This window comes from Argentina silus, assembly GCF_951799395.1.
Source record: "Argentina silus genome assembly, chromosome: 3".
Taxonomy (NCBI): Eukaryota; Metazoa; Chordata; class Actinopteri; order Argentiniformes; family Argentinidae; genus Argentina; species Argentina silus.
The window spans coordinates 12,960,847-12,975,033 of NC_139657.1; the positions used below are offsets into that span (position 1 = coordinate 12,960,847).

A 14,187-nucleotide genomic window follows, 5' to 3' on the forward strand; every position below is an offset into this window, starting at 1 on the left:
AATTCAATACAAGTAAAGGAGGATGCAACTAATATATTTTTACTAAAACCCACTGATAAAATGAAAAAACACAAGATTCGTAATACATTTTATTTCAACAATTGGCTTGACATCTTGCCCCTCAAAATGGCCGGAGCACTTGAAGCATTAGCGGGATTAAGTGAAGAGGAAAGGAGGAAAAGCACTCAAGTAAGCAAGGCAGGTTAAAGTCAATACTTCATCACAAGTACACACTTGCTAGTTCAGTCATTCTTTCCTTTCATTTCATTTTGAGTTCAGCTAAGTTCTCATCGTGGTTTAAAGGTAAGGCTAATGAACAATATCTCAATCCCATATATTACCATCACTGCACAAATTGAGTCCAACAGAGTGAACATTAACATTATTCTAGTCAATGCTATATTACCTGTGTGTTTTGAAATGAATAACAACCAATCTAAACCATGCAGCATTCACAGACCTTTTCTCTTCATCAGGTATTACACAATTACAATCTCAACCTCATTTAAATTATGCAACATTTTTCATACATTAAAATCCAATAGTGTAACAAATAATTTATATTGCACAGTTACAAGAAAACCAAACACAAAAGAGAAATGTGAAGTGAATATACTGTAGTGTTTGTTCACAAATTCTAAAACAAGCATGAAAATGTATAAGTTATTTTTGCAGTGATGTACATACGAAATGTGTCATTTGAATCATGAATGAGGAACATTAAGGACCTTTTAGAGTATAAATTTCAAAAGAAAAATAGTAACAAGTTGAGAACATTCCTCAAGTTATAGTCTGAAAAAATTACAAAAGCACCACGGTATAAAAGCTGCAGTGTTGACTTGTAGAGACAGCTGCAAGATGTCTGCAACAGTTTATGGATATTGGCGCACATTTCCTCAGTGAGTGTATGCTGCTCATTGCTGTATGTCACTCCTAGCTGTTCCAGAGATCCATTGATGTATATCTTGGCGTTAGGGAGGCATGTCCTGCAATTCACACTGGCAAATCTGTCCGTACCTTTCTTTCTGTTAAGGCATGGCAAAAACTATCCTATGCACTCGCCTCTGAAAAGCTTGCATGTCAAAAAAGAAACAAAAAACAGACAGCCAAAAGATCTACTCAAGTAACGGGTAGCAATACTCTTCATGTCATTGGCTGAATCTCAGTGTGGACACAGACTTTCAAGATTTCTTCACCTTGATCTTTAGCCCACCTGCCACTACAAAGAGAAAAATAATGTTACATAAGAATTTAAACAGCAATTAGTTTTGACATCCTGTAACTTCTGTTTCATTCATTCCATGGTGCTTTAATAAACCAAACATATTTGATTCCTATTCCAAGTTCCTATTTTGTAGACATAAACATACAGTACAATGTTGATACAGTCAAATGTGCTGCTAAATAATAACAACAAAATTTACATTTCTTATGTGATATAAGATATCTTCAATCAAACTATAACAAGTAGACCTATTTTTTCATGAAGGTTGATTGTACTGCTTTCTGCTGTAGGAAAGGCAAGATCTATTCCTATAAAAAAAAAAAGAATATTAAAACACCTGAAACCTTAGCTTTTTAACAAGCTCCTCTGTTATTTTCTAAATGTCAACTCTTTGACTAACCAAATGCCCAGGTATTTATAAGCGGGGACACGCTCAATGTGGGCACACCCCAATGTATATATGCATAAATCATCAGATACATGTTTCTGTGATTTGGAAAATAACATATACTTGTTTTTTTCAGCGTTAAGTGCCAATTTCAGTTCAACAAATGCTTTCTGTAGGACAATAAATGCAGACTTTGGCTCAGAAAGAGCCTGGTCAATCATGGGGGCAATAACATATACAACAGTGTCATATAGATGCAGGTTACAATTATTTACAGATAATCCAATATTGTTAATGTAAAAAGCAAAAAGAACCAGACAAAGAATCCTTGTGGGACACCCTTTGTTAGAAAACCTGATTCAACATCATCAGTAAATACACATACATGCGTTCTGTCCGTTAAATCATTTTCAAACCAGCTACTGTTCCAGGCCTATTACAGACAACCTCTGAATAAGTAGATAATGGTTGACCATATCGAGTGCCTTGGAGAGATCTATAAATAAGGCACTGTGTTTTTTCTGATCTAGGCAATTTAACATACCATCGAAGACAACCGTAGCAGCTAAGCCTGCTATGTCCAGGTTTAAAGCCAGATTGGTGCACATTTAGAATAGAATGAGGAGATAAAAAAGGTTCTTAGCTGGGGTTATAGAGACCCTCACATCTTTTGATGACACATTGTGCAATCCATGTTCAATATCAAAGGACTAACCTTCAGCCCACCACCACCAGAGCTAGATATAGTTATCGCCTGTTTCTCCATCTCCTCCTGTTTCTTCTTCTTTCGCTCAACCGCTTCTGGGTTCTTGACTCCCCTATAGTTTGTCTGAGGAAATAGTGGGGAGTCAAAATGGCAGCAATACATATAGAATATCTAATTCAAAACTTCCTTAGGACAAACATAATACTTACTTACTTACTACAAGCATAGTATGTTGTATTTTTAAACTTCATTGTTACTGAATGATAAAATCTGGAACTGGCCTAACTGAAAAGAGCAGCCAGCTGTCAAAGATGTGAGCAGAAGGATGTGGCTGCTGTTTACAGTCATGTGTTCAGCTGATAAAGGCATGCTGGGAATGTGTGCGTTTCCATGATGAGGCAAAGAGGGGGAATTGTTCAAGTTCAAGTGCAGAGCATTGTATGAGCAAAGCATAGAAATGGCTGAATCTGTCACATAATGTCACAAACTGTCACAAATCAGTGGGTCAATGTATTCTCCAAAGAGTGCATCAGAATTGAGAGGTGGGTGGAACGACAGCCAATCTAAGCTTGCTAGATAATTCTCCACATACTTACCTTGATGCTTTTGTAGTTGGACATGTTTTATGTGAAGACAAATGCCTTTGACTGAGGAATTTCTGTGTAACAGTAAAAATACCCACCACCAGCCTATGAGGAGCATCTAAAAGTATGATTGGCCTTGCATGAAAGGTACAAATACTTAAGACTTGTTTTCCTGGTTCTAGGGAGTTGGTAAGTCAACAAAGGTTTGAGTCATACAGCCTGACAGTCGCTACCCCCAGTGCAAGTAAGTTGGCTCACTCATTTTCTGTACCCTCTTCAATTATATTCTATTAACGAGGGAGTGGTTGAGATTCGATTGAGTTGCCATATAATATTGTTATATTTGCCAGGGCCAGTGTTGGTGAAGACTTTTGGTAGTCAAGCAATATCACATCACAATTCAGGTGTGCGACTGCTTGGCCTGAATGAAAGCTTGCACCTGCACTAGCCCTCACTGGGTAAATTGGCCGCCCATGAGCTAGAGAAATCAAGTCACCTACCTCTTTCTGTCTCTTTTCTGCTGCCTCAGCTAATTGTCGCCGCCTTGTCTCCTGTGAAGCAAAATATAATGTGAGTGACACACGACTACTACTAGGCATATGGTTCATGCACCCTTTTATCTGCCCTTTCCATCCAGGGCTTATAAATGAGTGGGAGTGACGCCACATTCCATTGTAACTGTCATATTAAGGAGTTACAACTTGGTGAAAATGTTTCCCAAGTTGCATTAACATGGTAGTGGTCCATTTATCAAAAAACAAGTGGTTATCCCACTGCAGGTGGTTCACACCCTACCAAAACTCCACCCCATACAATACTGGTGGTAGATTCAAGAGTTCCATCTTCAACTTACAGGCAAATATGTGGTGATATCAGCAGAGTTGCCTATTTGACAACGGCAAAGAAATATCTTGCCAGGCTTGCAATCCTTAGCTAGACTTACTGGATCTGGAGTCACCACAACCTCGTCTGCAGCTCCTCCAAGGCACGGTAAGCACATTCCCATACTTGGGTATTCAAGCAAAAATAATGTAAACAATGTCCAATGTCAGTCAGTCTTGAATTTTAGTAAAGCTACTCGCTAGCTCCTTACTCCAATTCAGCCAGTGACGCTATTTTCCTACAATTAAAGGCTTTTATCACTTGCTATTATTTAAAAAATAATAAAAAGCTTACGCGAAGCTAGCTACTTTGCTAACTAGGCAGGCAAAGTGGCTACAAGCTATGCTACTAGTACTAGTACTAGACAGTGTGACAGCTGACCAAGTCAAGTGTAACTACGCTAGCTAACTAACTAAATATTCACCCAGGCTAACCTATTCAAACGTCGCGTCATTGGGAAAACGTTCGCTGAACGCTAGTAATATAGCTAGTAAAATATCCTTCTTGTTTAGCTGGCTAACTTAGCTATACTAGGTTGGTTGCTGTGTAACGAACTTGCTCTTATCCAAACACATAAACTGACCATGTTCAGGAGGAAAATGTAGCTACTCTTTGCTCACAGATTGATCAGATGCACAGAGACTGGAACCCAATGTATTACGCTGTGCGATGAAAAACGTTGTTACGTTTCGCTCTTGAACACAGCTTTTGTGTAGTCCTCGCAGCGGAGGGCCATAGAAATATAATATTTCTGTACGCTACAAGGTTTTCTCGCTCGTTGTTCTACAGAAATGTTAGACATACTCATATTGCTTGCATATATGAAATTCATACGGAGGGAAAATGACCAGCCCATGGTAATTTTCATCACCATCTTTGGTCACTGCTCGTAAGTTATGGCGAGCCAGTGTTATCCATTCTATTCATTTGTATTTCTATACACAGTACCTTGCTGACCATCTACGCAGTGCTACCCTGTGGCGGGGAGTGGAGAATTAGTATTTATCAACACTTTTGTATTGGGTATGGATGGGTGCCTGGGTGTGATGTGATTGATCGTTTTTAACAATAGTAGCCTACCAAATATGCTGAATATACGATAGTATTCTAAATACCTTACACAATCAAATAAAAGCAACTGATGTTTTGGGTCTTTTTTTACATTGTTAATGTACCCAATGATGTATAGACACTGGAGAGCTAAATAATCATCATCATTTTAGGACAATTAGCCGAGGTCAAATGAAGCATACTGTTTAGTCCGTGAACATAATAGGCTAATGGCATAAGAACCACAACAACGGCTTCAATTAGTTTACAGGAAGATAATGCACTGTTTCCCACTGCAATCAATACAATCAATATAGTTGTATTGTAATGCCAGCTTTACCCAATTGGGTTTTAAACCACACCCATGAATTCCATTCGTGGAACATGTCAGGCCAGTGCGTCAGTGAGGAGATCTACACTTTTACCTCAAGGCAGTTGTCTCTCCGTGGCTTGAGTTCATTTTCAGTGTAGTAATTCATTAAGCATGGCGAAACAGTCTCCTCGAAGTACACAGGTACGCGCTATGGAAGTAGAAGTCCAATGCCATAGAGTCGTCCTCGGAGGACACACTAGCAGCTCAAGTTCCAGGGAATTGCATTCTGCTCCCAGCTGTGAGGAATCCGAACAACGGGAAATATCTGAGGGTTTATCATCTGGTAGGATATGCTTGTGATTTAATTGGCATGCGAATCATCATTGGTTATCAGAAAAGTTATTTATATTATACAGACTCCCCCATCCCGCTACAAAATGACTTCTTATTTTCACTTATGCACATGTTTAGTCTTTAATATTAGGATATTACTTTGTTGTGTTTATTCCCATCATTTTACAAACTGTCAGGCCTATTATTTACAATATTTGAAATGTATCAAACAAATTTTACTAGCACGTTTGAAATAGTTTTTGCAAATAACTAGGAAATTGTTCAAGTTGGCTATAATTTCCCTAACATTTAGCATAGCAATAGACAGCATTTGGCTGTCTATTGATTGGTTGATTTCAGAATATGTAATGCAGGCTTACTGTAATGGAATAACAACCAATGGATTATGCATAATGTTAATTTATATTGTATATAACTTTTGTTTTACCATTACTTACAGTAGGCTATAATATTTGAGGCTGTGTAGATGTATCAACACAATCTGAAGAGACTTCCTGTGTATGTTGTAAGGGCAAATGTTAAGTTGCTTAAAGGGGCAATCTGGGATTGGTACATCCATTTTTTTTTTTTAACTTTTAAATTAATTATATATAACCATTGATTATTGAAAAATATAACATATAAATGCTTCACAAGCTTAGTTGAACTGTCTTACGCCATCATACAATAACCCAAAATATAATATTGTTTTACTCCATTGTTTCTAAACAATGTCATTGTAAACAAACACTGTACAGCTTTAAAACATGGTTAAAGCTATCATTTTGGTGTCATGGATGGTCAGTCCTTGCATCCATAGCTCCGTCTATGAACTTCAGAGTGTTACATTTCTCCAGCCCCATCCCTCACATGTTTACCAAAACAAGTGGTGGTTAGAATGCTTTGTTATTGTTTGACTCCCAGATTGCCCCTTTTTGCTTATATGCTGACTTTCTGAGAAAACGCAGACCCATTTTGAACATAATAATAATAATAATAATAATAATAATAATAATAATAATGCATTTATTTTGTATAGCGCTTTTCTCAGTACTACAGTGCCTTCAGAAAGTATTCAGACCCTTCAGTTTTTCACATTTTGTTGTGTTATAGACTCAATTTAAAATGGATTAAATTAAAAGAATTTGCCATCAATCCACACACAATACCACAGAATGACAAAGTGAAAACAGGTTTTTTGAAATTTCAGTAAATTTATGAAAATTGAAATACAGAAATACCTCATGTACATAAGTATTCAGACCCTTTGCTATGACACTCTTAAAATTAGCTAAAATGTAAAAGTGTCATCAACAATCACTCAATAAGTTCAATTGAGTCCATATTAATGCAAGGATAATAATTAATGTAATTTTGGAATTAATATCTCTGTTTTTATAGGGTCTCAGGAATCAATTACACACTGTGTAGATTAGGATGTCACTACCAACTCAGCAGATTTAATAATTTTCTCTTGATCCTGACAAACTCCCCAGACCCTGCCAGTGACAAACATACCCATAACTTGATGCAGCTACCACTATTCTTCACATGAGAGATGGTGCGGAAACTGCATTGCATGTGCTGGATTTGCACCAAACTTGCTTTGCAGTAAAACCAAATAAACACATTTCCAGCCACTTTCTTTGCTGTATCACTTGAATTCATTGTTGCAAACACAATTATGGATATGACAGATTATTTTCCATTAAGGGATTCTTTTTGGCCACTTGGTTGTAGACCAATTTTGTAGAGTGACTGAGATGTCTCATCCACTGTGCTTTTTCCTCTCCACCATTCAACTTTGTAGATTCCTGAGCAGTTTTCCTCCTCTCTATTTGGTCAGTTTGTAATGACAACCTGATCCACACAGTGAACTGCTTGGTTGATTAAAACGTGCACCTCCCTCTCCAAAAACATTTAGGAGAATATACTACACAATAAATGTATGGTTTCATGAAAATGCTAATACTTGGATGTTTTTTGTTTTTTTAAATGGTGTCTATCGTAAGACAGTGATGTGACTGTGAATGTGGACATTCAATTAAACAATTTTCCCTGCGACTGTCCAATACAATTCTATCGTTTTTTCAAACAGCCAGAGTTACCCAACGTAAGATCGCTAACATAGCAAGTGCTCCAGATAAAACCTGACACTGAACCTACACTAACTACTAGCCAGGAGAAAGCTTATAGTTTCTCATATTCTTTTCACATGTATTGACTTTTTACTTATTGTGAGGAATCCTTCTCATCCTGCAGCTTCCCCTACTGGCCACCATTGGCCGCCAGAGACCTTTATTATTTTCCTTGTCCGTCTCTTTTAGTTAATTGTCCTCACCTGTGTCTTGTTAATTGTCCAGCATAGAAGTCTGGCGTTTGCTACACCCGTTGTTCAGCTACCTTGCTAATCTAAGTAAAGTCTACGTTTTGATTATTGCAACTTTGAGTCCTGCCTCCTTCCTGCACTTGGGTCCACCCTAAACGACCTCTTACAGCACAACGGAACCAAACATGGACCCAGTAGAAATGGACCAAGTATGCGCCGCTCTGGCAGAAATAGACCAGGTACGTGCTGCTCTGGCTATTGAAGGAGCCATGGTCGGTAGGCATGAACAACTACAAGTCATTGACAACGTGCAAGCTCCCACCGTGGCCATCCAGCAGATCCAGGGTCAGGTGGCGTCAGCTACAAACCCACCACCACCTGTTCATCCCGAGACTGTTATCCAGCGAAGCAGAGACCTACGACTGCCAGCCCCGGAGTGCTATAACAGTAATTCGGGTGAATGTCGAGGGTTCCTGACACAGTGCTCTTTAACTTTAACTCGCTCTAAAGTGGCCTACATCATTTCGGTACTTACCGGTAGGGCCCTCTCCTGGGCCACGGCTGTCTGGGACCAGCAGACATCCTTATGCTCCAGCTACCACCTATTCACCGAGGAGGCTCACGGAGTGTGGCGGACTTTGCCATTCAGTTTCGCACCCTCGCAGCCGACTGTGGGTGGAACCCCGGGGCCCTTATCACCGCTTTGTGCCAATGATCAGACCAAGGATTACCTGGCTTCATAAGAGACGGTGAATGACTTTGATTCCTTTGTTGATTTGTCTATTAGAGTGGATAATCGTGTACGAGAGATGCAGAGAGCACCAGCCTGCAACTTCCTCACCACCCGAGTCCCAAGCAGCTGTCGTGACGTCATTGCCTGAGTGCCTTCGATCCTTCCCGAGACCACATGGTCCGCAGCCGAGGAGCCCATGCAGTTGGGGAGAACCTGACTCTCAGCCTGAACTGGGTCATTGAATGAGATAATGTTGCCTCTACTGTGGAGGACCAGACCACTTTCACTCTTCCTGTCCTGAGCTGTCAGGAAGGCTGGACTCAGGCAGGAGGGGGAGACCTGTGGCGAGTCCTATCATTATAGCAGCTATCATCTCTCCTGAGTCTGTCAGCTCTGCGGTCATGTTGGCAGCTCTCTCTCTCCTGGGAGGAGCAACTCCATTCTCTTGAGGTATTTGTGGACTCCAGCGCGGCTGGCAATTTTATGGATGTTGGCTTGGCCAAACAACTCAAGATTCCCCTGGTTAGTCTCGACCATCTTGTCACCGTTACTGCTCTTGATGGTAGACTTCAGGGTGTGCTGGCCTTGGCAAAGTTTTCTGGAGTCTTCTCCCTCTCTGCTCCCGAGGAGGAGTGTATCTGTGCATCTTAATCTAAGTAAAGTCGACGTTTTGATTATTGCAACTTTGAGTCCTGCCTCCTTCCTGCAATTGGGTCCACCCTAAACGACCCCTTATACCTATACTTACTGTTTGCAATAGCAGGGTGAAGGCCTTTAAAAATAAAAATTCTGCAACAAAACTGCTTTTTTTTTTTTATTTTTTTTTTTTTAAAGTCTGCTTTAAAATATATATATATATATATATATATATATATATATATATATATATATATATATATATATATATATATATATATATATATATATATATAATTTATATATATATATATATAAATAAATAAATAAAAGTCCTGCGGGGGGTGGGGGGGTGACATGCTAAAAGCATACCTCTAAAGTATGGCATTAAGTTTGGTTTTGCTTGGTCAGTGAAGGTAGCTACAGCAGTTGTAAACAAAAGCATCCAACTTTTCATGTACACATTAGGGACTATTATCCCAATTAAGTTAAGTGGACAATGGAAATGTGTGTCTCAAATCTTAAAGTCAAGTGGACATATGTTTTAATAAATAATCAATGTACCAGGAAGCTGGAAGGAAGTACCTGCTCAGTAATCGATCAGGCTAATGTATTGTCCCTACTGTATACACTCATTTACAATGTTTGGGCCCATATTCTGTGATGACTACAGCACTAATTGCTCTAAAGTCATCCTGGGGTGGTGTAGTCTAACTCAGACACAATTAATTTGTTTTACAAAGTTGTAGACAGTTGTAGAGTTGTACAATCTCTTCCACTTCCGTTTGGCAATGACTTTATTTAATATAATTCCTTTCTTTTCTCAGTGGAGCTTATAAACCCCTTAGGGTATCATTATATTTATTTATATTAATATTTGGCAAAAACACTGAGCTGACTGAAATCCACATTTGAATCACCAACAGACAGAATTTTCAATTGTATTACGCCACCCCTGCATTTTCCGAGGTAGGTGTTATGCAATTCTCTGGCAGATGTCATAGTAAGCTCTGTGGCTGTCACCAGCTCATTTGGATAGTTATTTTGTATCATAATACATGAACACAAGCAAGCCTGTCTGTCATGGTCTCTTCCTTTGGACTGCCTTATATCTTACATCTGAAGGAGAGGAGAGTTTAGAGGGAGATGTCTCTCTGTTGATGCTTTAGGGCTTTGTTTGCAGAATATGGTTTAGCTGAATGCTTCATAAAACTTGTCATACCTCTGTGAACAGGGGTGAGTCATGCTGTGTGGACTCTGGGTGCAGCCCTGCAGTGTTTCTGTGGCATCTCCTATGCTTAACGAGGCTGAACGCAGAGATGATCAGTACGTTCTCTGAGAGAACATTCTGGGGCTACAGTGGGTGAGGGGACGTAGACACATCAGTAAACATTTTGTGACTCTAAAACTCGAATTTCTAGATGTTGTCTTGTGAACTAAAAACTTTGAACAAATGTGTGTTGCATGTCTTGTATTTCTGTTGAGATAAAACCTTGAGGCAGTTGTTAGGCGAAATGATGACAAACAAATATGTATTATGTGATGATGATGCCGTAACTACAAGGAAACTCACAAACATACAGGAAAAGAAACCCTGATGATGTCATATCAGTATAGAGTACCTAAGGCTCAACTTTAAACAAAGCAAGCATCATCTAACACATTTGGATTTGGACCACACATCATGTGCTTGAAAGGCCACATTTGGATGCATCAAAATCACTGGATGCAGAATACATCCTACTGTGTGACATCTGGGTATTCAGTCAGCTCTGTGCTCACCTGGGTGGTTTCAGGATCATACACCCAGGTAATAACTTGACATTTGCAAGTATTTGATAGGGGGGGGGGCAAATAGACCAGCTTAAAGCAGAAATCAATACAGTTTGCATTTTATTAGAGTCTGTGGCCTGCAGAGAAATGGCATGGTTTGTCCCCCAGCTATAATGATTTTGACTCTTAATTCTCCACATGTAAATCCAAACTACTGTAGATGCCTAAAAACCAAACTTATGTTTTGCCAAGTACAGTTTTGGAGTGGTTATAAGATATGATGTTGGCTAATTGGTTTAACTGTCTACTGCTAAATATTTGAACAGTGGGAAAGATGCTATACTTATTTATTCATGTGTGAAATAAAAGGTTGGATGGGAAGCCAATTTAAACCAGAACTCCATATTGTCCTCCAGTAGTGTCGGCTATCAGAGAGGGTAAAGGAATTTTAGAGAGGTGTTAAATATGTATGAGTCCAGCAACATGAGAGGGGTGAGGACGTAGTCTCTAGCCAACCGTACCAGCTAATGCGTTACAGTACGTCTGGTCAAAATGAATCAAGCATTTGAGAAGTTCAAGATGGTCGAAAAAAAAAAAAATCTTCTGGAGAGGGTCTACTACACACAGACACCCTTCCAACAAATGAGTTACGGTAAGTGGGGTTTAGTGAAATGGATGCATGTCCCTACTGTTCCGTCTATCAGCCAATTGTTGAGCAGACGGTTAGCCGGGAGTATACCTGTATGTAATTTGTGGTAGCGAATGAGTGTGATTTGAAGGAGAGCAGGCCCTCTCTGAGGGAACCTCTAGTCTCTCAACAATGGTTATCGCAACAGAATAATCAGCTTTGTTAAGGAAATGTCAGTTTGACATTGGTATGTGTGGATCCCCTTCTGCAGGGTCATGTCCTCAGAAGAGTCATCTCTCCCAGCCCCTGCTGGAGCAGCAGGACCTGGAGCCAGGCTCGTCCAGGAGAGGCAGCCCTGTCCCTTCCCAGCCCTGCATGAGCCACTCAGCATCCTGGAGCTCCTCCCCAGCCACCAGCCCTCACACTGGACCCTCAGAAACAGAGACGGAGCAGGACTCTGGTGAGTCTATCAAAGGGATATCTGACAGCGTGGGACATGTCTCTTACCGTCAGTGTTGCTGTGCATAGGCCACAGCCACTCTCTGTAGATAACGCCTGGTAATGGTGTAAGAATCTAACATATATGCATTAACATTACACGTAAATACTTACCAGAATTAATTGATAACAACACATCATCAATTAAGGCTTAATGCTGTTTAATAGCCGGATGGTTCTGTGACATGAGTCCATCATATACAGTACCTACCACTGCCACTACCACATCAGAGGACGTTGTCTAGTCTGCAGGTCATTTGAGGTCAACACAGTAGACAGATATGAGTCATCAACTGTAGCCTCCTGTTTGATCCCTGTCTAAAAGGGAATTTGTGAGAAAGGTTCTGTCAAACTCAGTGTTTCTCCAAGCTGGTAAAATAACCATATCAGCAATTTGCACTATTGCTGCTGAGTGCTAGAGGGAGAGACATCTATAGTAATGCATTTAGACGTCCTGATAGTCTCCATGATTCGGGTTCCACTTTGAGTGGAAATGTACTCAAACACACCACAGTGAAGAAATCAATCTCCTGGAATTAAGTGAGAGACATTTAGGTCTGTTATTTCTACACAATTTGTTCTTTTTCAAACAGACGCACACATTGTTTTAAATCATTTTCCCCTCATCTACTTGATGATGACTTTATGCAATCTGTTTGGGTTTCCTTTCTGTATGGCTGTCCCTGCCAGCAGGCATTTAACGCAACATTTACAGAGGCACTGCATTATCCTATTATCTCCTAGACCAAATGTCAGTGTTGATAAGTGCTATCTTTTTGTTTTGCAGAGAGATTAGCATGATTGATATCAGCATTATGTGTAAATCATATTGCTGTGGACTGCAAGGAGTTGCATGGGTGGTAATGCTGTTTCCTACCCCTTCCTTAGCTATCATGGTAACAGTTATTGATTACCCTTTTTTCAATGTACATGCTGCTTGCAAGATAAGTAAAACTGCATGTGTTATTTATGTATTATTTATGTTTCATATCTGAAACCCGACTACTAAATAGTTAATGGCTGTGAACTGTTTACCCAGATGCTTGCGGTAATGCGTCATTATACTCACCACCAATGGAGGTGAATGTTCACAATATTGACCACAAGGTGGCAGCATGCCGCCTCAGAAAATGTAGCTTCCACTGCGAAGCAGTCATCTGACCTAGATCAGTAAATTAACCGACAGAAATGGAGATACAATTTTAATGGGAGTCACCTTTTAAGAGCTACTTTTTTATTTATTTATTTATTTATTGACCCAGAAGCAGAGACACATTTGTGTTACAGAGTGAAATGTACCAAGTAGTTGGCATGCGCAACATTTCCCACCAGTACTCCATAAATATCAAGACGGTGGGAAGAGGAGAAGCCTGCTGAGCTGTGAGGAAGCAGATGGTATTTCTGTCTCTGACTGACTAGAGGCCACTATCTAAATCACAGACACTGAAATAAAAATATAGGCTATGATGTATAGACTTGAATGGAGTCAATGTGTAGTTTGACCAGTTCACAAACAGTCAAGTGACATTGCAGGTAAAATCTCCAATGTCAGCGGGACTGTAGAAAGATGTGTAAAGATTAGATTTGATGTCTTTATAACGATGATTAACAGCAATAGCACAGTTCTAATTGGAGGTGTGCCGTTGACATTGAGATATGAGCAATGACCTTGCCGACAGAGCACTGGTTACATTGCCTCTACAAAAAGCATTTGTGTTTCGTCATACTGTATGTAAAAAGATAACGAAAAAAATCATGAGAGCAAATCGAGTGGCCCTTTTCATAGAGGTCTCTAATGGACTTGGTATAAATATCTGAAACATGGTGTGAATGTGTTTTTTGCCAAGCTGTGAATGTGTGAACGCATTATTACAGCAGTGATAAATGTATGATCAGTTCAGGCAAATGAAAATAGTCACATATTAATAATGAATTTTCCACATTTTTACTCAGTTCTCTTGAGTCCTCTCTAATTTTATTTACGCAAAAATGCAGGGATCTACTGATTTTATATCATGAAGTAATCTGTTTTTGTTATACCTTGCTCAGGATGTCAGCTTCATCATTTCTAAGGTTTCACAACATGAAACCTGCAAAGCCACTCTTCCC

The 14,187-nt window shown here is 39.6% G+C and overlaps 1 protein-coding gene across 1 annotated transcript; it reads right to left on the bottom strand.

Annotated features, from left to right (window-relative positions):
• Positions 1–82: 82 nt before the first annotated feature.
• On the bottom strand, positions 83–4,305 carry svip (small VCP interacting protein). Its single transcript, XM_083665577.1, has 4 exons — positions 3,847–4,305; positions 3,404–3,454; positions 2,329–2,442; positions 83–1,219 (listed from the first exon to the last, which is right to left on the bottom strand). The coding sequence occupies exons 1-4, from the start codon at positions 3,907–3,909 to the stop codon at positions 1,205–1,207; spliced, it is 243 nt and encodes an 80-aa protein (XP_083521703.1). The 5' UTR covers positions 3,910–4,305; the 3' UTR covers positions 83–1,204.
• Positions 4,306–14,187: the final 9,882 nt, after the last annotated feature.

Bases quoted from the DNA above. Each gene is read 5' to 3' on its own strand.
- svip (XM_083665577.1), bottom strand. From the start codon at position 3,909: ATGGGAATGTGCTTACCGTGCCTTGGAGGAGCTGCAGACGAGGTTGTG. The intron at 3,455-3,846 runs GTAAGTCTAGCT...TTTGCTTCACAG, and splicing joins TTGTGGTGACTCCAGATCCA to GAGACAAGGCGGCGACAATT. The intron at 2,443-3,403 runs GTAGGTGACTTG...CTATTTCCTCAG, and splicing joins CAGAAAAGAGACAGAAAGAG to ACAAACTATAGGGGAGTCAA.